At 40.8% G+C, this 26,405-nt stretch overlaps 1 protein-coding gene across 1 annotated transcript in view; it reads right to left on the reverse strand.

Moving 5' to 3' along the window:
* Nucleotides 1-272: 272 nt before the first annotated feature.
* Nucleotides 273-26,405, reverse strand: part of ANKFN1 (ankyrin-repeat and fibronectin type III domain containing 1) — a 141,309-nt gene continuing 115,176 nt past the window's right edge. The window contains 10 exon segments of the mRNA XM_010152557.1: nucleotides 273-464; nucleotides 2,268-2,418; nucleotides 3,833-3,999; nucleotides 6,096-6,311; nucleotides 10,389-10,505; nucleotides 11,122-11,254; nucleotides 12,280-12,379; nucleotides 18,869-18,976; nucleotides 22,361-22,451; nucleotides 23,959-24,056. Of these exon segments, the coding sequence (XP_010150859.1) occupies nucleotides 273-464; nucleotides 2,268-2,418; nucleotides 3,833-3,999; nucleotides 6,096-6,311; nucleotides 10,389-10,505; nucleotides 11,122-11,254; nucleotides 12,280-12,379; nucleotides 18,869-18,976; nucleotides 22,361-22,451; nucleotides 23,959-24,056 (1,373 nt within the window).

Here is a 26,405-nt window from a genome sequence, read left to right on the forward strand (position 1 = left end):
GACTTTTTTTGGTTCTGTTTTTTAAAACATCATCTCCCACATAAGCTTACAGACACATACTGGATAACTGTGGGCTTTGCTCTACGCTTTGCATTTCAATAACGATTGCTACAGTATATGCTTTAACCGCTCTGCTCTCTCTGTAACTTGTACACAGTTATAGGTAGTGTTGTTGCCAAAGCCATCATGTGATTTATTGACTCTCCACTGGGACAAGGGGGAAAACAGATACAACTTTGTGATTTTATTATAAGGAGACTGGGTTAATATTTCTAGGTGAAGCAAGCTACTATACCGAGTTCAAACATCTGAAGAGGGAGGTTAAGAAATCCTGAGTGTGGGGTGTAAGGATTATTCTGTCCTGGGGCAGTGCAGACGTCGTCTGAGGCGGGGAGCAGGAGAAGAAAGGAGACATTGTGACCCAGTTCCAACACCTCCTGTGTATACAGACGGAAGTGCTTAGCCTGTAGAGGGACACGCGCGGGGGAAGAAATAGGAGAGAATTACAACATGGCACTTATATAAACAACACCCCAAATGATATAAAACATTAAAGAAAATTTGCACAACATCAAGCTCGGAATTTTTATAAAACATAAATATTTGGGGGGGGGGGAGGCGGCGCTAAATGCGGGTTCATGTCACTACATAAAATAAAGATTTAAAGCTGCAATGTTCCACATTAAAACAACACACACAGGCACAACCCCCCTGAAAACAACATTTATGTTTCTTATTAGGCAGAAAATGATCACATGCCATGTGCTTTTCAAGATTATGATTGCATAATTATGTGAAAACATGAAAATGGATTCAATTAAAAACCTTTAAGATTCAATTTAGGGTTGGTTAAGAGAAATATGCAGCTCTCCCTCAACACAGCACTGAAAAGGTTTAACAAGTGCTGCAGCAAGAGAAAATGGCACACACAGGAGTTGGCCTGAGGCTGCCGTAGAGCTGCTGCGTGCAGCACTGCATTTTACCCTGGGTCTGGACCAGTGTCACTGTCCATGCTTATGTTTACCACAGAAATAATAAAAACACATAAATAAATCTGTTGAATTAAAAATTCAATTCATTAACATAAAAATTTGGTCCTGAGTCATCAAACCGTTTACAACTGTGTTTAACTGCAAGGTCATGTTTGTGTCTCTCTCTCATGCACAACAGATCAGCTTAAATGCTTGGCTGAACTGCGGCCTAAGGAACCTATTGCACATTGTTTTAAATATTTCAGTCCCTAGCTCAAAAAAAAAGAAAAATAAAAAAAAGATGCACAAAAGCTATAACCTCCAAATACACCAGCACAGAGACCTGTACAGAGCCCTATTGAATCAGAGTGACTGACCACAAGGCAGCACACCATCTGTCTTAATTCGGGATTTACTTGAGTCTTACTTGGCTCTTCCCAGGCTAGAAGGTGCAGCACTGATGGATTCCTTTTTAAAAGCAAAGCCTAAACCTTTCAAAATCAAGAAACATAGAACTAGATTCATTTATTTTAAGGCCACATCTTTCTAGCTGCACAAACAGACCTTGAAGTGAATATAAAGATGATTTACTTCGCCTTTAAGCCTTCTTTACCCTTGTAGACAAAAATAAAATGGAATTCATGTAAACAAGAAACAAACTCCTTAGCTTATTTTTTCATGGATCTTTCACATCATAGATTATCCTCCCTGACGTCTTTATTTATTCACATATGCATTTCTTGTACCTAAATGTAAAGCCAAAAGCCAGATACCTCTCCTCACCCACAGCAATCTGGAGGTCTGGAACTATGTGTTTTAGAACCGCTACGTTTATCTGCGTGTAAAAGGAGAGCAAAACGCTGTGTCTTCAGCAGGCCTTTCCTACACCTTCTCTAGTACCTCCAAAAGAACAGACAATTGACATGCTTGCCTGGAAAAAACACCCATTTTTCATTGTCGTCTGGGTAAAAGTGCTAGCAACTACTAGTTTAGTGCAAAAGTGCTTACTTGCACCTGCCTGAAGTTGCACAAATGCGCGAACAGATGCAAAAATAGGAGCTAATTGAAAATTTGTCTTTTAGTCCCTACGTGTTCAAATATCCAGGAAAAAAATAATTTATTGAAGATGTTCCCCAGATACACACTTAGAGTCACAGAATACAAAACCTCTCTGCTTTGCTTTTGTTGCAACTGTCACATTTAATGCCTACTCGCAAGTCACACAGTTTGTAGCTTTTAGTTGTGTTCCTAAGAATCAGTGTTTAAAAAGGTGATAAATACCACAAAGGAAAATACCTGATGCAGAGGTAGATTGATCTGTTTAAGGAGAGCTTTCACTGCCATCTGGAGCTCATACAAGAACAATTGAGTAGGGCAGCCTGAAGTATGATCCATACTTTCCACAGATTCTGAGCCAGAAAGTGTTTGGATCCATTCCCACTCATCTCTGTATGTTGAGTCAAGTTAAAATTAGAAATACAACAAAAGTTCAGTGCAAAGCAGGAGTTCAGTGTATGTGCATTTGGGATCTGTTGATAGTTTAATCCTCATATAACAAAACATTCTAAACTCGTGCAGTCTTGATTGTTTGCGGTTAAAAATCTAACTTTGAAAAGCCGAATTTTTCTAGCACATGTACGTCAGGCTGAACATTCTTTGCAAACCTCTGAAAGTCCAACTGCCTTTGAAATATTTCACTAAGGCTTCTCGCTCCAGGTTTTATTTTTCATGTGCTTCATTCCCTATCTACCACGATACTTTAAAACCCATGCATTGGAAATGACAACAGTGACAATTAGCAGGAAGTTTAATTTCTGGGACAGACTCTCTTGTACTCACTGGAGCCAGAGAACTTCCTGGTTTGCTCGATATATATCCATTCTAGACCTGATAAGCATGGGAATCATCTCTCTGGATCAAATCCTTAATTCACCCTGCCCAGTATTCAGCCTTGAAAAGCAGCCAGCACCAAACATTCAGAGAAAAAAGTACAGGAAACCCCAGTACAAGACTAGTAATAGATGTGGTACAATTTGCTCCTAAATAAAGATCTGATCTTAGCCTGCAGGAGTCAGAGATTGTTATAAACTCTGAATCATGAGGCTTTATATTCCTTCCAAAATTTTTGATACTACATTCTGGATATCCTGGTTATCCATATAGATATCCAGTTCATTTTTCCTCCTGCAAAATTATCACTTTTTTGCTGAAATGATATGGGATGGAAAAGCTCCAGCAAAAGACAGTAAAATGTGGTGTCCACTAGGCAAGGACTGGGCAGCACGAGCAAGTGCCCGTGCCCAAGAGAGACAGGAAGCAATGGACAAAGGAGAAAAGGGCTTCCCAGAGCTCGGCAACTCAGTGCCGATAGCATGTGTCTGAAGATGTGTTTTCAGTTGCTGGATGTTTGCTGTGGGTTAGACTGAGCAACCAGATAAAACACAAGAGAATACACAAAAGAATCACCAACAACCCATGGTCTGTGCAAATCAACAGGGAGGGTGACATTGAATTCCCTGGAGACTGAATGAGGGCTGCAGGCTCTGATCTTCCTAACAGATACATGCAAGATCATTACCACTCTGCAGCATTTGAGCGACCACGGAATACCATCCTTAGAAACCAGTGGGCTCATGTGTATGTGTTCTGGGTAGGCCTTCAGACTGCTGAAACACAGAGGTGCACATGTCTAGCTCAGCACTGGTCTCTGCGATGTACACACCTGAGCCAAACTTCGCTGGCACCCACAATTTTGCAATGGCAAAATCTCCTTAGTGCTTAGATTTGATCAGTTGTTTCAAACCTAAACCAAATGTTCTCTCTCTACAAATTTCTGTGTAAATATGTGAACAGTCACTTACTTGGAGACATTGCTGTTTTCTCGGATTTTAACATGACACAGGACATTAGGCAACTTCTGCAACACAAGCACTTTGATTTGATCCACAGAACTGCAGAGTTTAAGGTAACCCAGATACAAGCCAGCAGGGAGGCGTTGCTGACTTCGTTTGTGATAGGAAAGTATGTCCTGTTTTAAGAGAAACAGTCCTACATAAAAATCTCTTTTTTTTTTTTCAAATAAGCAGAAGAGTTTGGGATCAAAAAGCAACAAATGTTTTTACAGCTGTCTTTTTGTTCCAACAGCGTTCTCGATTCGCAAAGCATTTAAGCACATGCTTAACCATATAAATAATCTCTGGTGTTTGGATGCACTTGGACAACTTCATACTCAAAGCCATACACAGGTTCTCTAAGTTCTCCGTGTTGTGCAGGAACTGGTTCTAAACCACTGAGGTTTCAATCTTCTACAACTGCAGTATTTGAACTAGCTTAAACAACCCCCCCTCTGCACTCCGGTCCAGTCACTTCAGCCATCAGATGGCTCAGGGAACTGACTCAGCTGACAAACAACTCAGGAAAAGGAGCAGTTGTTTTTCAGCCAGAGCAGGTCCCCGGTTCCTGTTTGGTGCGCAGCTACACACATGGAGCAGAGCAGCACTGGGAGAACGCGGGGGAAGGCGGGACAGACGGGCTGCGTACGGCAGTGCTGTCACCAAAGACATGCGTGTAGTCACAGCCTCCATCTCTCAAAAACCTGCTCTGCGTCACCTGCTGTCAACAGGAAGATCCCTATGAGGATGGGGGTTGGTGGCTGTGTTTTTTGAACAAATACCTTGATCCATCAATACAGCTTAGGGGGAGTCAATAATGATGGCGCATTTGCTGAAGCCAGGAGACGTTTTTAAGGCTATGTGTAGCAGTCTCCCCAAACTGCCCTAAAAATGATGGCTGCTGCCATCCTGAGAAATGTGTGCTTCTGCAGTGGGTGAGGATTAAGGCACCTGGCCTTAGGCCTTCACTCTTGGAACCATCAAATTATCTGCCGCTGCTATGCTTGGCTCCCACCGATGCAATTAGACCCTCGTTTTCACAAGCACTTCATGAACAAAATACCCATTCGATGATTAAAGAAGTAATACAAGAAAGGGTGGGCATTAGATAGGAATGTGTAAACCATTAGGGGAACATTTTTTCCACTAGGATCTCTGTGGAAATCGGATCAGGCCTGTATTTTGGGTTTCCTAATATAAAATTTTTGCCCAGATTGACATTTTTCTACAACTTTAACACATTTTAATACATTAAATCTAACACAGATCAGGTAAATTTTATTGTCTTTTGGAAATTTTTTAACGTTCCTAGAACCTGGTAATGTGTATTTTGATTGCCTGACAGTTTCCGGTACGAAAAGCAGAGACTCTGCCCAAGAAAGTGCCTCTAAATCAAAAATTAACCACAGTAGTCATCCTCTAGTTCAGGGTGCTGAAGAAGGGACTAAGGGATTTGTCTTGCAGTATTTTAAGTAACTGTGCAACTGAGTTCTACAGAGATTGGCAACTGACTTTTTGTGAGAAATAGGATGCTGTTACCTTCAGGAAACAAGTATTAATCTTTACGGGATCTACATTTAACAGGAGTTTACAAATACCCTGATTCTTGAAGGGCTGAAATGCCTCGGCTCTCGATGTTAACTGAACTGACTATGCAAAGCAACTTCTAAAATCAATCCTTACCTTGGTATTTTTCTAATTGTGAAGTCTAGGGGCATGTTATGCAAAAATTAAAGGAAAATTATGGTCAGTAAAGATTCTTTAGCAACTATACCAGGCTCCAAGGAACTCAACCCCACAGAATGAGTTTATTAAGTAGAACAGTAAGGTTTTAAACCTAGATTTAGTGTTCAAGGTTGGATGGAAAAATATTATGGAGTGTAGAAATTGTGTCTGTATAGGTGCTTAAGAACATCCCAGAGAATTTTAAAGGTTTTTATATCCCTTGCTCCAGAATTCTATAGCATGGTTTCCCGAAACTGATAGAAACTGTACTATTCTCTGCTAGGACTTTGAAGTAATTTAGAATCTCCTGGATATTTTACATATTAAGGATCTGATCCCAGACCCACTGGAAGTAATATAAGTCTTTGCTTTCAGTGGGAGCCTTGCCATTAATTTTATTGGGCACTGGATGAAGGCCTAAAATTCTACAAGACTCTTCCAAAAATCAGGGCTCTGGCACAGGCTTTACAAAAGCAAATAACATACAGTAAGAGAAGCAAAGCACTACCTGGATTGTTATAAGCAAGATGTCTAATGCTGTTGGCTCCTCTGGAGTTGAAAGGGATTTCCTCTGGCTTTGTAGTTTGGATACCTGCATCCATTTACCATTAAAGAATGAATAAAGACTTTCCACTTCTCTTATAGTAACTATCAGCATATTGCCATGTCGATCCTTGATTGGCTCATAAAAAACTCTGCCTAAGTTGTGAGCTCCCAGCAAATTCTAGAAAACAAGCAAATTATAAAAAAAAAGTTATTTACCGCATATCAGGACAGAGGTATTCCTTTGAATCTTAACTCACCGACATCAGTCCTGCTGACTTCAATAAAAACTAGACACACAGAGCTTCGCAAGCTCTTGCCCTACAGTCAGATCGTTCAGTGGCAAAGGGAAAGGTTTTTCCCTAGGTTGTGTTTGTGGGTTGAATTGTGGATCCCTGGATGCATTTGGCCCGGCAGTGTTCAGGCCAACACGTAATGGAGAACATCAGAAAGACTATTACCTTTGTAACAGGAACACTGCAGATTATTTGGACAGAACTTCCTGGGTTTGCCCAGTCACGTAAAGATAAAGGATGCAATTTTCAGAAGCACTCAGTGACGGTCTAGTGGTGATTCCTTTGGTGTCGGTGAAGCCCTGCCGATTTGAACTCACTGAAGAGCTAGGTGCTTATCTTAACCACCCCACAGCCAAGCATCAGAGGGGGTACAAAATTCTTCCTCTATCCCCAGATCATTCATATTGGACACTTCAAATGTTTTCTGTTAGGGTCATTAACTATAATCTCCATTTGCTGTTCTCTGTTTTAAAATTATTCAGATTATTTTCAGCAATAAAAGCAAGAGCTCCTCATATCTGTGTTGAATGTAAATAATTCTGGAGCTAAACTGTGGGGTGTGTTTGTGAAGGAACACAAAGGAATCTGAAGAGACACGGACCCTTTTCCTTTTACTTCAGATACCAAGAATGTGCTAGACAAAACGGGCAGAAACTAACAAACTACCAGGGCAAAGCTCTCCAGGAAAATATGTGAGGATTAAAGAAAAGTAATTTTAAAAGACTCCACATAAAATACATATTTTGGTCAAAATCCCTTTCCTCACACAGTAAGGCATCTGCTTATAGGTGCAAACACACTCAATCCAGTGACCAGCCACTGAAGAGATTCCCAGATGTCTTAAAGAAAAATGCCTAACATTTAAAATATGCTCATTACTTTCTGACTTTTCAAGAGAACCTCAGTAAGCTGGATAGGGATGAGGGCAGTTTAAAATGAAAACCTGAATTCACAACATAGCACACTGTATGTCTAGGGAAGTGCTGAACATTAACTTAATGACATTGTAAATGGATAGATTGTCCTGAAATTATTTGCCTGTTCTTAGCAGGCAAGATTTACTTATAAACTGTATTACTGAATTGTTTATAAACTCTAGGTAGTCAGCACAGTGACTTCTCTTTAAGTGGCATAACTTAGCTATTTAGCTTTATTCATCCCACTTCAGGGCGTACTGTTGATGTCTATATATCTCCTCCCGCTTCTTTTTTCAACTGTTCTGCCTTTTGATTAGCCCCCAGAACTAATTAACACGGGGTGTCTTGAGTATACGTTTTGTCTTAATCCACGTGTCCAAAGGTGGGACAAATCACTGCAGGAAGATGTTAGCCATCTGCTTGTCCTATTAATCTCTGTGACACAGGAACGTGCCCAGATGAAAACAAACACCTCTTCACTGTCGCTGATGGTATATTCTGAATAGCATTGCAGCGCAGAGAAAGGGGGTATCTACTAATCCAAATATGTGACTAACTCGTGCTAAAAAAGCTTTGTGTCTGCTTAGCCTGGCACCCCATCACTCGTGTTTTGTTTGCTGTATTTGTCTAGTGGTAACAACAGGCAAAATTACAGTCCCTGTTGTCTCTGAATCGACTGATCTGGTCCCTCAGCAGCTGTGTTGTCACTGATCTTTTCCATTCTGTCCTAAATTCCTGCGGAGTCAGTCTGTTAACTGCCTCAATAAAATGTATTCAACTGTATAAACTTTACTGAGATCCTTCCATTGGTGGATGCCATTAGGCCACACACCGTTCGAGGTTGGCAGATCAGTGACAATCCCCGTGTTCATCAGGGGACTGAGCTAACAGAACAAACATTAAGGACAATACATTTGCCAGAAATTCAACAGAGCAATATACCACATGGACACATTTGCTACATCTCTGTGCTTCAAGCTCTGCCCTTAACATCTCCGGTAGCAAATAACAACACAAGGTACGAGGAATCTTGGTTATCTCCAAGTGCAGCCTGTACCTACCAGCAACGCCCTGTTGCAGGCAATCTGCACAGAGGGAATGAAAGCGAGCAAACTGACGGGATACGTGTGTGCGACCTAAGCTGAGCTGGCCACACCAGAGGGAACACTCAGCAGATGTGGTTAAAACTTTCTTTACTGACAGCTCGAAGGACTGACCAGCAGCTGCTGCTTAACACAGGTGGTCCTCCAATAAAGGTACAACAGACTGGAATTTCATATGTTTCGGGATACTTTGGGGAAATCAGTCAAGACAGGTGGTTGCCCAGGAAGGCGAAACTCCTGTACAGCATGCTCTGCCAGAGGATGTAAAACAAACCCCACACGGACATTCTTATTAATGGCCACGAAGTGTCTGGCTCTCAGAGCTGCTATAAACCAGCTTATTGTGTGGCTGGCAATAACGTGGGGGATGGCTGTATGGCTCATACCTCAGCCAGGCAATGTGGGGATCTTCATTAGCTCCACGGCTGCACCATAGGTTTTTCTGGGAAGCTTTGGTGACTTCATTCAAACAAAAGGTAGGAGGAAGCAAGGCCTGGTGTGCTGGTTTAGGAGGAAGCAAGGCCTGGTGTGCTCGTTTTGGGTGGGGTAGAGTTAATTTTCTTCACAGTAGCTGCTATGGGGCTATGGTTTGGGTTTGTGCTGAAAACAGTGTTGATAATTTGGGGATATTTTACTTCTTGCTGAACAGTGCTTTCAGAGTCAATAATAATTACTAAACTGTTCTTATCTCAACGCACGAGTTTTCACAATTTACCCTTCCAATCCTCTTTCCCCCATTCTGCTGGGGGCCAGGGATGAGCGAGCAGCCACGTGGTGCTTAGTTGCTGGCTGGGATTGAACCATGACACCTAGATATACTTTTTTCTATGAGAATCATGCACACACCTTTTTGAAAATGTATTTTCTCATAAAAGTGTTTTATGAAAGTGTCTGTCTCCCAGCTAGAGATTTCTTGTTGTCACGAAACCCATCCTTCAAAAGCTTTTCAGTAAATTTCAGAAAGTTCTGCTGAAAAAGTGTAATTACTATTTGCATAACAAATAGTGAACGGAGACACAGAAGGATTAAGTGACCAGTTCAGTAGCACTCAGTTGTGTCTGTAGCACAGGGTGGAACAGAACTGTCCTGAGAGTCACTGCTATGCCTTAACGACATGATACGGAGAGTGCATGTGGTGCTGCTGCCCTTACCCCTGTGCTGAGGGGTCAGTACAAGGTCTGTGCCCCACTTAATCTCTCCGTTTCTGTTTTTAAAGGTGTAAATAGGTCTGATTGGTTCTTTGCACAAAGGTACGTTTCACCTTGAAAATTCTGGCAGCTCAATTAAGAACTTAATGAAAGATTGATTTTTATCTCCCTGCTGACAATCCACAACAGCATAGCCATCCCATTTATCAAACAGTGTAGTTCTGCCCTAGAAGCTTACTTGTGCAGTCTGTAAGCCACGGGAGAATGGCTTACAGTACTATTACAGTACTAAAAAGGACTATTTTGGCAGCTTCAGCAGCCTACTTGTCCTTCCTGTCAGGGACAGAAGCTACCTACTGCTGCAGGTTCCTATATAGCACAAGGGAGTGCTAAATCTTACCTGGAGTTTAAATGTTTCATTAATAAATTAATAATTAATAATGAATAGGCCTTCTAAGAGGCTTTTGAGCAGCAAATATGAGGATTATAACTCTTGAATTCCCAATCTGCAAACCCACAGGTTTATCTATGGTCATTATTTACTGGTTCCTATCTGTTTGTTTCTTTGTCTGCCAGTATTCTTTCCTTTCTTTTTCCTACTCCTTATGTTTAACGTAACTCCTTTCTTCCAGCTGGCGAGAGAGGCTCAGTAGCTCATTTCATTGTAGATGATAATGCTGCTCCAAAGAACAGGCCAGTGGGGAGTGGATGAACCATGGACCAGCTGGCAGTACTATCCCTTAGCCATCAGAGAGTCACTAAGTTCAGAGTTAGAAATATGCAGTGCAACCAACCTGGAGCTGTGCTGCTGCTGAAAGCATCTTCTGCCTGGCTTGCAGTGCCGTTGATGAGGACACGGATATGGACATATTCTGCCTCAGCCACCTGATATCATCCCACATGCAAGACAACTGCAAAAATATATCCAGTTCAATCAGGTTTTGTTCGCAGCATTTACAAAAGCAGAAATGAAACAAAAAGCATTTTGGACTTGGAAAAATCAGTAGATATTGCTCATTTTGAGTTTCTGTGGAAGGCATCGAGCTGCCTAGATAAACACGAAACAGATACTGAATCAGACACAGAAATTGTTCTGTAAACGTCATGCACCTCTTTCAAATGTTTTTTGAACTATTGTATAAAATTGATTTACTGTTCTTTGGGATACAAAAAATAGCATGACGGTACCTTGAGTGATGGCATAACCATTATGCCAACTTAAAAACTTCTAGTTATTTCTTTAGGCTCTTCCTCTAAATGTATAAAACCTTTATGTACTCATATAACAATCATTTATGTAGAATCATACGTCTAAAGAGTTAATTGGCTGCCGACACTGACCCAGTCAGAGTTTTACCCGTACCAATGGTTTGTGAACGTTACATTTTAATGTAAGTGAAAGATAAAGCACTTCATAATTTAGCTTTTTAATGACATCATTTCATATATTCAGAAGGATGAGCTACAGCCTGTGTATTGCTAGCGACAAACTTGTAGAAGCAATGTGTGAAATTAGGCTCCCATTACCTTTGTGAACCACAGGAAATCCTGCATAACTGAACTACTGTGAGAGTCATCAATTTCCACAATTGGGATTTGATCTTCATTGGTTACTAATAAATTGTCTTTGTAAAAAAATATAACAGATAAGTAGAGTCCCCTGAAGAAAGAAGGAAACATTGTCAAACACCTTTCATGTCCACCGACATCCAAATTTTAGTCAAAGAATCATAGATGTTAAGTTCTGAGGAGACAAATGGGATCATCTGGTCCTAACTTTTGTGTTATATAGATTGTGCAACTTCAGCCAGTGAATTCTAAAAAATATTTGGGAATCTTATCACTTTAGATGGTGTGAGAATATGGTAATCTAAGAAATTATCAATCTGTGCAAGCTGACATCAGTTTTAGTAAGAATTTTGCCAGTGTAAACAGTACACAAGGGGGCTTTATGCCCTTTGGAAATCAGAAATTTTACCAAAACTTTTTATCATTAATGGGCTTAGCTCTGCCCTCACTTACTGCAGAGTAAATCTGAAGTAACTCAACTGAAATCAGGAGGGTTATTATGGATTTACATTACTGTAATTGAGTGTAATTTGGCCAGCATATCTGCAAAACTGTTTATAGAGATCATGCCTTTCAATATTTACCCTTGCAATTAGTTACATATGTTAAGTAGTTGCCTTAGGGAATTTACAGACTCTGGAGAGCTCTTCTGAAAGAATCAAACTCTTATCAAAATACAAAGAAGAAAAAGCAAACTGAACACTTCTGGCAATGAAAGAAGAAATAATCCAGCATAAGCAACTTCCATTTGCTAAAACAAATTATGAAGGCTGAGGGCTGTCTGGGTCACGCTGGGTTGCAAACCTAGCTAAAGATGTTAGAAAATTCTACATGTGTTGCTTGTTGCCAGCGGACTATTAAAACACGTTGTCTAGCCCTGCATTATATATTATGAATGAAGTTAATACCACCATTTCAGTAGGAACTGGAGCATTATTTTGCTATCAGCTGCACCAGTTCCACGCATGTGATTTTATCAGGTTCATTCTGATTGATTGCTGTTTCACTGGTAGCGGAATCTTCACATGCCTTTCTAAGGTGCTTTTCACTGTTAGATAAGAGCAACAACTGCTAGCTAAACCTCTCAGTGTTAGGGAGATAAAATGAATGACAAACCGTTTCAGAGTCTTCACAAACTTGTTCGATGAATGGAAAAGGTGCTTCAGGCTTCTGGAAACGGACTGCTTGCGACCAGCATTCTGTAATTTAGAATTTTCTAAAATGGAAAATAAAAAGCAAACCAAACCCATCACTTTCAGTTAGTATCTCATAACGCACCTGCATCTCTTGAACCACAGTACTAAATATCTGCCAGTGCCCACTATATTCCTTTTAAAAGGCAACGTCTAGAAATATGCTCAGATGCAACCTTTTGCTTATATTTACATTATCTTAGCAATAAATGACAACAAACTATTTCTTGCAGCAAACTCAGACTTGGCACAAACGTTTTGCTCCTGGGCAAAGTATTGAGCTTGAACCAGCAGAGTGTACTCTTCATGTTCAGAGTGGATATGGATTTTGCACGTGATCTCAAAACCCCAGGAAAAGAATCGAACCATCAGTCAATTTTAGTGTGTTGCCATTCCTCAGTTTCAGTCCATATACAGCTTAGGCTTCCAAGAACTGAGTAATTGGCGCCCTGGCAATCGCTAACATCCCAGCATCACCAGGCTAACCTGAGTAAAAGCTTTAAGGACACAAGATGGACCCTTATCTTTCCCTGTTTCACATTAAATCCCTGTGCTTTTGTTTGGATATTTTTTTCCCCATCACAACAATTTCCACTCACCTGTACTGCTACACAGCTTTCACGGTTACTTTTGCTCCCTAGTAATGTGGAATCCAAGGAAGAGGAGTTTAACTCATTTGTTCACTTCATGTCCAAACTGAGACCTGCTGTGTGCCTGCAAAGACCTCAGGACCAGCTCTCTCAATAGAAGAATTGCATATAGTCAAGTATTTGCCCAGTATTATAAAAAAATTTGGCAAAATGCTTATACATTGTATTCTATTTCACTTCCATGAACTTGACTCAATGTCTTTCCATCTCTCATGAATGTGTCCTTGTCACCCAAAGAAAAATCTTCCAGTGGGAATGGAAGCTGGGCATCCCTGGGAAGCAGCGGTGTCCACCTGTGTACCTGCAGGCAGATTTTAGGGGTATGCCAATAGATGGCAGTCGGGAACACGCCGGATTGTGAATGATCTGAGCATTGTCAGTTGTTGCCCACATATGGCATTGAAAAGGAGCAGGCGCTTAAAACTGTTCGGGTTTTTTTGCATCGTCTGTTGCGATGTGCCTCTTGTTTAACGCTGTTGTAAGAGAAACAGCAGACACGTTTAATTTAAAAAAAAAAAAAGTTATCTGTGCTCTGGAAAGAAAGGCAAAAAGAAAAAGGTAACTGTGACACTACTTCACAGTTTTCCAGGCTCTGACGGGTTATTTGGATGAAGCATAGATACCCATCCTGGCTGAAGAGTGAAGCATTTTGAGGGACACCCTGCTCTACTGGGGAAAAAATGTGACTCGTAAAGAACTATTTGCTGAAAACTGCTCGTCAGTCTGCTTAGGTGTTTCCAGAGTAACGTGGGGAACACGTTCTGGGAACAGTTCCCTCCAGTGCGAAAGAGGAGGTGTCTGTCTGTGTCTCCCTGGTGAGTTCTAAGTTTCAACAGTTAAAGAACATCTAAATTTGCTCTTGTCAAAACCCCATCTGTGGAAGTGCTCAACATTTTTTTTAAATGATGAATAAATTTGCACCATAATTTGCACATTGAAAACCACAGAAAGAAGACACGTTGTTCGCAGTAATTACCACTCTGCTGAACAGCAAGAACAAAGAGAACAAGGTTCTATTGGGGGTGAAATCATACGATTCAGATGTATGAGACTTATTAGATCATCAAATCCATTGTCTTTCCAGTGCAGACTTGTTCTCCATGGCATATTCTCCAATGTACTGTTCACTTCAGTTTTAACAGACTCATCCAAATCCACGACTGCTCCTTTGATGCAACTGATCTTTGTTTTCTTTCCCTTTTAAAAAGAATCATTTGTTTTTCTATCCATATCTCCCCAGATAATTTTTATTTTCCTGTGAGTTTTTTTTCAGTATATCACAGTAATGCTAACCAAATGCTAAACGAAAACTCCTTTCTCACTGTTTTCTTCTTCCAAGGTTAAGACCAGTTTAGGAATATAAATTTCCTTCTAATTAGGCAATTCTTATTTTCCTCTGTGCTAGGGATGGAGGGAATGGAGGAGGAAATTGCTGACGGCAAAGCAGCATAACTCTGTATAAACCACTCAGAGACTGCAGCGTTAAAAGAAAAGGGCACATTACAAGAGAAATATATGTTATTGGGCTATTCAGTGGTTTGGGTTTAGTCCACAACTTTTGCAGAAGCCAACAGTGAAAGAAATAATGTAAAACTAGATGGAGGCTGTAAACTCTCCTACATTGTTATTTGCTTTTGGTTTACAGTATAGTGTGTCTAGAAGCCAAAATACATGGAGCTGAGATTAGAGGATAATTTGGTTCCACGGGAAATGGAACTTTGTCTGTTATTTAATTAACTAATAAATAACATAGAGGAACCTTTATAGAAAAGCACCAGTAACAACAGAATAAGTTTATATGAATAAATGATACAACAACAGAGCCGTGAACTCTTTTAATAGAAGCTCAGGAGCCAACAAATAGTGGCAGAGATTAGAGAATTTCCAGTGATTAGATTTCGATCAGAAGCATTCAAACATGGACTGAAGTAGGCAATTAACTACAAGGGCATATTTAGAAAACCAGCAGGTTTTCTCTTCTCAGGTAGGATATATATGTGCTTCTTTGCAGTTCACTTATATACAATAGATACTTCAGAGCAGCATAAATTAGTTGTGGAAGAGTAAGAACAAAGTTGCTGCTAGTATGCATCTGGGCCCTCTGCTCTAGAGGAATGTCTGCTATGCTGTGTCATTTCTCTGAAGAGGAAGATCATCTGGAATTCTCTGTCCTATCACTAGGCAAGCGGGTGCCTCTCATCAAGCAGGGCAGATGTGAGGTAAATGGAATTACCTCAGTGTAAAATTGCCCTAGATCTTAGCCCCACAAATCAGACAGTCTGTGGAGCAGTTAAATATCATTTAGGGTGACCCTGCATAAGGAAGCAAATTAGCACAAGATGAGCTAGATCCCACTGAAATCCTAGTGGAAGGCATAAAATGAGGTTTAGAGTTTTCACTAACCATGTAACCTTATGAAAATACACCAGATGATAGCTGGAAGCTTCCAGACGACTTCAAACTCAATTTGAAGCTGCACATTTTTAGCAGTGCAGACAACTGACACTGGGATAATGTGCATGGAGATGTATTTCCATACGGAAGTTAAAGGTGTAAGCAATTGAGACCATGATAGATTCTGTATCACCTCACCTCAGGGTGGGATGTCTTTCAACAGAAAATTCTATCCCATGAAGAAGCTGTTGGGATGACAGTCGTATTTCGGATTATGAAGCCAGGCTCAACAGCTGAAATTGTAACTTCTTAAATTCCCCACCTGATCGTCTCAGTCTGTGTCTTGGCTCTCAAGCCTGCTTTTGTATATTCTCCCAAATAACTGTAATCTGAACATTTTAAACATCCTGTGGAATCAGAGATCCTTCTCTTTGTTAAATGCAATAAAACTATGTGCTCTGCTTGTCAACCAAACTACAATTAGAACGTTTTTATTTCACCTCTGTCTTGTCCAGTAAAATACATTTCAAGGAAATTTTAGAAAGAAAAGAAAGTATCTGGTAAGCATAATACTGAAGAGTTGGGTTCCTTTCTTAATGAAGCATCACACAATTACTTAATCCACTCAGAACTGTTTAGAAAGAATGATCTACAAGAAAAAAATACTAAAAAATACATTTGAAGTGTTGCCAGGACATACAAGTGTAGTAACTCCGTTGTGGTAGTCTGTAGCATGGTATTATGAAGACAAATGGATGGCTGTTGTTTGTAATCATCAGGGTTTTCCAGAAGATTAAACATATGAAAGCAAAGCTTCCTAAGTAATTCCCTGGGAGATTTCACCATATCACAGAGCAGGTTCAAAAGCAACAGCTGATCTAATTCCAAAAGCTCTTAAAACTCACTGCACATTCCAGTGTATTCTTCCTGGTATTTCTGTAAGCTTGTGTTCTTCAGCCCCTGAAATGCGAAGCGTAGGGCAGAAGGCAGGCTGCAGCGCAAGCCTGAGTGAACAGACTGGGGCAAGAGATCTGCATGGAATGTGGGCAATGTAACCCTCCCACATCATGCCAGAGCACCAGCACACAGCCTTGCTCTTCTAGCCCCTCTGTATTCTGAGGCTCTTCCCCACGTTATCCAAGAAATCTCAGACCTTTTAGACTGATTGCCCGCAGTTTTTTCCACCTCACCTGCACTCCTCCTCTACTCTCCTTCCGCCAGCCCGAGCAGCATGAGTGTGATGTAGATTCCTGTAGAGGAATCGGCTAGTGCAAAGCCAAGGTGCAGAGACCCCGTTTGAGTCCTAGTTTAATTCACACAGAGCTTGATTCTGCTCTCATTTATAAACCACAGCAAATTGGTGGTTGTAAGCAGAGTCAGAGATACCCTACAAATCCAGCTATTTACTACATCTCTGAAACAGTCGAGGAAAACGGAGGTTAGGATATTAAGGTGTAATCCGTGTGGTAAAGAGAAGCATGGTAGAGGATGGGCAGGTCTGCAGTTTATGTGTAACAGCATATCCATGCTGACTGCCTTCCGTGCCAGTCGAACCATCCTAACTTACATAAATTAAGAATCTAGCCCAGGCCTCTCTATTATATGAAGTGAAAGCCATTATTTGGGCTTTTCAGTCATATACTGTAGCTTATCTCAGATCCCTGGTCAAACTCTTCAGATTTTGCCAAGGTTGATAAATACCAGAATCATATTTCAGAGTCAAAATGATGTCATAATTCTTACTTTTTCTGCAAACCTGTTGTCTTGGTTCTTTACCAAATTACTGAAATACAAGGGACTGACATCAGTCATATATTTAAGGCAAGTTCCAAAGGCTCTCCTATTATGGTACAATCCTGATTTATCCAAAATATACAACTGTGTAATGCTAGCATTACATGCAATTACGGGATTTTGCTTTGGTTGGAGGCAAGGGTGTTGCTCAGGCTGACTCTGCAGTGTAGTACTGCAACGTGTGAGCTCCCACATCCTCTCCCAGACATGCAAGAAAATGTTCTGAGCTAAACAGATTTTCTATATTGTTGTTATTTATTATTTAAGGAAAAGGAGTTAGGAGATCAACAACAGAGTTGCCTGTGCTTTGTGTTGAGACTGGGGTTAATTTCTGGAGCAGTGGAATTTTATAAGAACCAGGCACTGGTGTCAGATTCTCAAAAGGAGGGATTTTCTGCATGTTGTTTATAACTGCTTCTGTTCTGGGCTGGTATGTCAGTAAAACAATTTATACTAAGAATATTCTCAGATGTTCCATCACTTATTCCCTGTTGACTAAGAAGGTGGCCCGAAAGACCTGAGACATGCACTAACTTCAGAAAGGAAAAAATGTACCATGGAAAAAAGACTTCTTTAATAGCAAGAAAAAGCTGTGTAAGAGATAGAATACATCATCTGCATTTTCAGTACCAGGACCACCTGCAAGTGATAATGCTTGTATGAATTTTAATTAGAAAAACAACATTTTCTTGCAGTATCTCCTTTCCCTTTCCAACAACATAGCTGGATAGTTTTAAGTTGCTATGGTTACAGTGGGTTGTGGCAGACTGTGGATCATCGTGATGGTGACATATTTGCACGTAAAGAACAAAGGCCGCATCTTTCCATTTCAGATGGATGATTTTAGCCCTAAGTATTTCTGTGATTTTAAATCAATTGATGCAGCGTGACCTAACAGTCATACTAGGTGAAGAAAAATTGAAACTTCATGGTAGTTCAACTTTTCAGTTTAAAATAAGTTCCTTTGCAATGAAGCATTATTCCAGTTAGAAGTTTATTTTAAGAAAATAAATAGTACTTTTCAACAACCCGTATAGAACAGGAGTTTTTATATATGCTTTAAAAAGAATGCCAAGCTGTTGCCTTGGCTCTTGAGCTATTAAAGGCACAGTCTGTTTCTCATGAATGAAGAGCAAAGAGCTGGCTGCGATTCGAACTCTCTCACAGTTTTGATGCATTCTATTTGAAAATGTAGCAATCTTATCTTCCCACTGCATTGTGCAAGTATTTTTCATTATAGATTGGCATCACATCCACTAGAGTACTTAGTGTCTTCCATTTGCAGGCAGCCAAGTCCCCTTTTTTGATCCAAAACAGTTGTTAACTCTCTAAAGTATTTCTTTATATGAAAAAAATGAAAGATTCTTGAAACACTTTAGTAGAATCCTGTGTGAAACTAATTTGTAGGAAAAAACAAATCGATACGTGGGTAGGGTACAGAGGGAGAAAGGGTGTGTCTGTGCTTGTGTGCATTCTAGCTTTCAGACGTTTTCGTCCAGCTAATTTCAAGGGTTAAGAGCAAGATAGTGCGCTAAAGTGATTCCAGATGGGCCAATATTAATATCTTTCTTTTCCTGATGAATGAGAAGGTATGACCTAGTTAGAAAACTGCTAAAATTACAGGCGCCACAGAGGCTTCGGCTGGTGCTCTACCACGTAGAGATTTATCCTTACCTCTGCAATTATAATGCTGATGAGCTGCTCGAACCTGCTGAAGGAGTCGTTCCAGGGCCTCAGTGTGTCCCCTGTGCCGAGGTTCTCTTCCACTGCAGTCTTTCCAGTCTGTTGAACAAAGGAAATAAACAGAAGTGAAACACAAAGGAGCAGGAGAAGGTTTTAAAATATTTTCTTGCCTCCGAAATTTCTTGGCTTTAGAGGAGTTTTACATCTGGGTACGCAGGAAAAAAAATGCAAGTCTGCTGTTGTCACTTGTACACTAAGTTTCCTCTGCTTTGTGCCAGCCAGGTAATTAATCATAATGATTACTAACAAAGAGCTCACAATCAGCTCCTAGAAGCTGCTGTAGTGACTGACTAGACAATGGCTATTTCTCTTCAGTACATAAGCGGCCTCCGTCGCTGCGCTCTCAGGGCTCTCTCAGCCTGTACCAAACCGACACTCGGTACCTCGCCGGCATCACGCCGCTCCTGCCTTTTTGTTGAGACACGGGGAGGCTGAATGACCCTCCCGCAGTTATATAGGAAACCAACTGCAAAGCAGAGGGTGGACATCTTCCTACATGCATGTGGCCAGAGAAACATGCTCTGAGTAAAATCACTTCTGAAAATCTGTTCCCAGCAGAGGCTGGAACAAATGCTGGCGATTCCTGCCCTGCAGTCCACGGGCTGCTCAGCACTGCACTCGTGAGGCAAGAAGCTGCGGTTTCTGTCCCACCTACCTTCAACCTACAAAAGACTTTGTTTTCACTCATTTGCTGCTAGCTACAAACTCAACCTCATTTTTAAAAAACAGACCATCTCATCACTAATAGGAGGATGAAACTGCATATGAGAGAGGAGCTTGACTATGTTCCTACTTCGGTGATGATGAGAAAAAAGTATTGCATCACTTTCCTGACTCAAAGTAATGGTGGATCAAGGTATTAAGCTATCTGTCTGCAAGGCAGGCATGCTTCCGTCTTGCTGGCACAGAGGCCATGTATGTGTTCACAGGCACCAACAAACAGTTTGGTCACTCACTAAATATACAGATCCAGTTTCTAGTGCAATTTGGGAGTCAAGCATTCCTTCCAATGGACTCACTATGCCAGGGATATAAATACATACGTGCTACCATTTAGTAGAGCAGCTAGAGTAAGCCCCGTGAAAGGGTGGAAAGAAGAGATTTGCTATCCAGATAGCCTGGGGGCAGTTGTAACAGCTGCAGAGTGGCTGTCCTGCACGCTGTATGCAACTGCAGAGATAAGGGCCGGCTGCATTTAGAACTCTGGGTGGGGAGGCCAGTTCTTAGATCTGTGAGCAGCGAGAGGAACCAACTGGAACTCACCAATCTCTAAGTGCTTTGGTGTCATCAAACAGGTAGAGTTTCAAACCACCTCATGATTTCTCTATCCCAGGCATTTCCAAACTTTTTGATCCTCCAGATTGCTGACTACTTTAAAAATCACATGGAAATCAGACCAGCTTCCCTCATTGCCCATCACTTACATGCTAAGCCTACAAATGTTACTGTCTCCTATGGTTTCACAGGCCAGCTGCACAACACTGGCCACCTCTTTCCAGGCTGCTACTGTGTATGTGGGGGAAATATGAGGACAGGGACAAGCATTCTCTGTCATGCTACAGGGGAGCATCTCTAAGGATATCACTAGCCTTTGATGCTCTGGGATTGGAGTGGATCAGGATTAAGCCCTGAAGCTTTCAGTTCCCTTGCATGTTCTTCTGACTGCTGTTACAGACAGTTTTGTAGAGTATTGATGTATTCACATTTAATTTTTATCTTACGGTTATATTTTGTTATGCAACACGTGTAATTTCAGGTTGCTGCCTTCTTGCCATGCACAAATCTGCTAGTTTCCAAAACCAGTGGTGAAGGCTGTCACATGGATAAAGAGGTTCTGCCCCCAGTAACTGCAGCAGTAAATAGCAACTTGTCTGTCAAGCTAAAATTCTGATGTCACTTAATGAAGGAATTTACATTTAGGCTCTCATGGTCTCACTTGCCCTAAAGCTGAAGCATGTGTCACTAAGGGTACTTGATGAAAATACCACATTCTTGCCAGCTATCTATATTCTATATACTGAATATAGATATTCAGTGAGCTGAGTCTGCCTAACAATTCAGTGTTCACCAACAAAGAAAATACACATATAAATCCATGAAGAAACATTTCTCTTCGCCAAAAGCTCACAAAAAAAATGAAGCAATGCTCCTGCTCTCCTGCAGGGAAATCTAAGAGACTCCTTTTGTTACCTTGGCTGCCTTTCAGAGGAGCACCCCTTCCCGGTGATGGTCCCAGGCACTTCAGCAGTACTCCCATGGATGGTAGTGCTCTCCCAGGGAAGCAGGGATTTGACCGAGTTCTGAGCAGCTGCACATGACAGCATGGCCCTAACACCAGCAAGGCTGGGACTTTCTGCTGCTCTAAAGCCAGAGTCCCTGAGACGCTAAACATGGGAAATGAACTTAATTCTCTGCATAGCGTTTGTGTCAATCCACTGAAATCTGGAGGAAAACTCTCACCTCCCAAAGCTTTGGCACTGGCACACACTGTCAGATTTCAGAAGGTTAGTAACAGTGGACAAGAAATAGATGGGGAAGACAATGCAATAGGCTCAAAGCAAAAATCTGTACTGTACAGAGCTACAGTCCTAAATGCCACCTGCCTTGCCAGGAGTGCCCCATTCTTTGGGGATGTTTAGCCAAAAAACTAGCAGCTACTGTAAAAGTACCTGTTTCTCAGGTGATGTAAATTTTTGGTTTGTGGGGCCAAATCCTGTGTAGTTATACCTGGGTCTAGTCAAGGTAATTGCATGTCACTAGGTACTCAAAACCAGCTCCATAGTAGTGAGTTATACACATAACCAGGAGTAGAATTTTGTCCCACAATTGTAGCACATTTTTGTTCGCCAATAGAATATTTCTTTAGCCCAGTTCTGGTTTTATTCTGGGATAAACAAGAGAAAAATTGAAGCAAAATGGGACAACAGCACTACAAGGGCCTCATTTCTTCAACCTTCTCCATTACCACTACTGAAAGCAGGTACAGCTTTCTTTGTTTTCTCACATTAGCATGCAAAGTTATTAAATTGTTACATTAACCTAATAAAAACAAGCGCTAATGCAATGAAATGAGAAGTCCCACTTTAATGCATTAATCCATACAAGGGAAGCTGTAATACACTGAGCCCATTTGGCAGTGAACCCTAACTCTGGAAAAGCAACTAACAATACAATGTGATTATAGTAGATTAAAAATTGTGTTAGTGCCTAGATGATAATGTTCTGTCAAAGGACTGGAGAAGAATAAAAGATAAGACAAATAAATATACATATATAATTATTTTGCTTATTCTAGGGGGATGAAAAGGAGTTGACCTCTATTTATTTATTTCACTCCTGGATGACACGGCAATTAAATCTTGAACTCCAGAATATTTGTCTTTTTCACTAATCAAATTAGGAGGGTAGACAAGCTCAACCTACTTGAAGGAGAAGCATATGCAGGAGTAGATTTGCGTGGAGGTCCCCATCCTCTCATGTTGTATGCTGAAACATGGACATAATACCTCTGACCCTGCAAATGGAAACAACTGAAGTCAGAACTATCAGTTGACTCAAACTCTTGGCTGTCATAACTGGAAAGCAGTCCCTCCCAAAGGTGTTTTCTTTGAAAAACTGAAACGGCTTTCAGCAGCATTAACTGATGCACCATGACAGACTGAAACATAGTACAAGGAGTACAGGATAGGTGATCTGCTGAGGGTTAACAGAACACACCATTTCCAACTGACCAACCGCAATCTCTTCTACCAAAACCAAATCCTGGGAACTCTTACAATTGACTTCAGGAATAGGGACTCCCTGTTTTCCTGTTGTATTTAACAGTCCATCTACCAGCACAGCAATGGCAGAAGGTTTGTTTGGCTGCCACTGAAATCAGTCAGACCTTTATCACTGATTTTGATGCATAGATCTAGGCCGAGGGACAGTACTTCTGGAAGTCTAACTTTTAATTTAAATATGGTTTATAGTTTGGACAGTATAGACAAACACACAGCAAGCACTGTTCTTAACATGTGCCTATGGAAGTGACTGTGCAAGCTCGCTTGACTTTAGCTGTAGAAGCTGCTCTGTTTTGTTGTTAGAAAATGAGAAACAGAGTCAATGCATAGTGTGGCACAGCCCCCTAGATGACAGTGTGCTTCAAATGAAAGATTTTTTTCAGATGAAAGGCTGGAAAAAACCCAATATTCTTGCTATTCTATGCAGAGGGTTTTATATTGTGGCATTGCTTACTCTTTAAAGTTAATTCTCTCATTTTGAGAGCCCATGTTTTGGGGCACTGGCCAAGGGTCACACACCCCTCCCCGCTATAACTTTGTAGGACTGATTCAGTGTGAAGTGAATTTATTGGAAAGGCTTCAGCTCAATGGATGCTGGATCAGGCCCCACTGATGATGTTTCCAGTGGAAACAGTTGTATTTTGAGCAAGCTTTATTTTCATGAAGCGTTCTGTGAATCAAAATTTGCTTGCACACTGGTCCTGAGCAGCCTCTAGGAAAAAGTCTTTCACACACATGGTCAAAATTATTCTGCTTAAGAATCCATATGAATGTTCACCAGTTTTCTCCATCGCTGACCCAGTACTTATCAGTGTAAAACATTTATACAAAAACAAATAACAGAAATGAAAGTGGTTGCCATCAACGTGTGTGTTCCTGGAAGAAGCAGAAGAGAAAGAACTGCTACATTAGCTATTGGTCGTCAGTCAGGACTAGATCTTTCACGAGCCTTTGATCTGCACTAAGATTATCCTGTGATCTAGAAAACAGCAGCTTTCATTCCAGCCTTTTCTGATCTCCCCTAAGCATGACAACTTACAAACCAGTTCATGCTGTCTATTCTTGTGTGACTTTTGGATTATGGATACCAGACGTATTATGCTTAATGACGGGCACTTGTTGCTGGACGAAAGGCACTCTACAGTTACTACCGACAGGCATGGATGCAAATTACCAGTGTCTTTGTATCGCTGGGGTGGCAGGGGGCATCAAGATCTAAATGAGCCAATTGGCACTTACCGTTCTGAGCCCCGTGATGGTGCACCTCAAAGACTGAAGATTATCCATGATTATTTCACCAACCAAAGGAGAAAAGTCTTCTGAAGAGCTCCATTCCACTAAAACCCAAATATCAGGAGAAAATCAAATCAGATACCAGTCCAAGGAAAGAAATTAAAGTACTTGAATCACTCACAGGTTAACTTTTCTCCTAGCAGTTTCCAATTTTGTGTGAATAATAGAATTCATATTTAACAACAGTGTTTAGCAAAACTTCACACAACTATTAAATTATGTCTCTGTGTATGAGGGGAAAAAAGCAAAATACTGTTCAAAAGCTTTTCAGGAAAGAATGCTTAAAAATACACTGCAATACAAATTACATTCAGTCAACATTTGCACTCATTTAAACAATTTCCTTTTAAAGAAAGAGAAGCAGTGGAAAGGAGTAGGTAGAGGATTTGGACCTGCTAATGCCATGTGGCAGTTTATATATCCAAACCAACAAAACCCACTGTTTTGCAATTGGATCTGCATAGGTAGGTGTGGGCAGAGTCCTTTTGGCTCCACAGGACCACAAAACTCTCATCACCCAGCCTTGGCTGATGTGTATAGAAATATCCTCCTTGGACTAGATCCGACACGGACTAGTCTCTTCATTGGTTTCAGTGGGTTCTGGCTCCCTTGTGCAAGCCTGATTCTGCTGTGGTCACTGAAATTACAGACCTCCTCGAGGACCTATTAAGTTGTATGAACTTTTGAAGTGAATTAAATGGCACTGGGCTGACACATCCCTCCCAACCTGTCCTGCAGCCTAAATGACTATGGGTACCTCTGCCAAAGTGCGCCCATCAGCTTGTACAGACGCTCATATTCCTGCTTAAGGGGTTACGAAATGAGTAGTCCTGCTGTCGGTACACTTCCTCGTTACTAGCAAAAATGAATACGCATGTAAAATAGTATCAAACAGACCACGAAAAACTACTGGATGAGTTTTTAAAAACAATATATTCAAGTAGGGAACTGATGGCTGCAGGTAGGGAAACAGTCTCTTTTTCTTAAATTATACTTTAGTAATGACATATACCATGATCAGAGTTAAGGTTAATCCCGGAGTCATACCTCTGGGATTTAGTAACTTGTACCTTCAGACTCAAACTTCCAGGAAAACCTATCAGAAACATAGTGAAAGGAATCTCTTAAATTATTCTACTGTAGACATTGGAAAATCCCATCAATTTTCTGGATTTACACCAAAGTAGAGAATTCAACCCAAAGCTTTCCCTTTAAGATTCACAGAAGAGTTTATAGATGCTTTATATGCATATATATTAGTATTGGAGTAAATTATTTAGAATAGATAAGAGGATATAGGTATTTTAATTTCAGCATGTGGAATTTTCATCTTCTGGCTGTGTCATACTGGTATTTTCATGTTAAAAGAAAAGGGCTGCACAGATTTTTTGCTCAGCATATACCACATTTAATTGCCAACACATTTTTCTAAACCAGCAAAGTATCAGTAGCACCACTCCTTTTCACTTTCTCTCCTAATTGCTCCTTTTCTGTGACTGCAGTTTGTGAATACACAGCATGTTCTGCAACGTTTTTGTATTTGCTGCAATCAAAAGGATATAGGGTTTGTCTATTGTCTTTGAACTTTTTCAGTGTATATTTTTCTAGGGTTTTTTTTAAATACCTAGCTACTGCCACCTTTAGTGGAAGCTGTCTCTGTACATTAGTATGAAAATGTAGAGACTGTTACGGTGCTGTGTTGTAGGGTTTTGTTTGCAGTGTAAGTACAGGAATGCTACTATGTGCCACTGAGCGTGATGGCCTGTCAGAGTTTCCCTTGTAAACCGTGAGTTTCTGTGTTTATGACTCCACTGTATTAAATCATTGAAGACATATACATGCTGCAGACTTAGACATGTCTGTTTTCCAGAAGGATAAACTGGGTGACACTGTGCTCTCCCAGTCTCTTGAAGGACAACTGCCTGCTAGGGAGAGCGACTGAATCCATTCACGAGGTTCTGAGGAGAGCTGTGTACCCCCCACCCTGATCCCCTCACCCAGCTGAGTCTTCACTGCTGCTAGACTGAGGCTCAGCTGTGCTCTTCATCAGACAGCCAGGTAATGCCAGCATTTTGCACTTATTTTTTTAGCTTTCCCTGTGGTGGCCGAGATGCAGGAAACTGAAAACATAGGAAGATGATACGAGCTTGTGGATCAGGCTATGGTTATCGTTATGATTGAGAAGCCCCTTTTAAAGGGCATTCAGCCAAGAACATGGTGTATCAGAGTTACTCAAAATTCAATTCTCAAATATATATATTTAAAAACCGCACATTTGGAAAAAAAACCTGCCCAGCAGTTTCAATAAAAATTTCCATAACTGAAAAATAAATATCTTTTGAACAGCTGTATTGGAACAGTGCCTTCTTTTCCCCCTTGCTTCGAAGTACTAC

This window comes from Eurypyga helias, unplaced genomic scaffold (assembly GCF_000690775.1).
Source record: "Eurypyga helias isolate BGI_N326 unplaced genomic scaffold, ASM69077v1 scaffold1045, whole genome shotgun sequence".
In the NCBI taxonomy this organism is placed as follows: Eukaryota; Metazoa; Chordata; class Aves; order Eurypygiformes; family Eurypygidae; genus Eurypyga; species Eurypyga helias.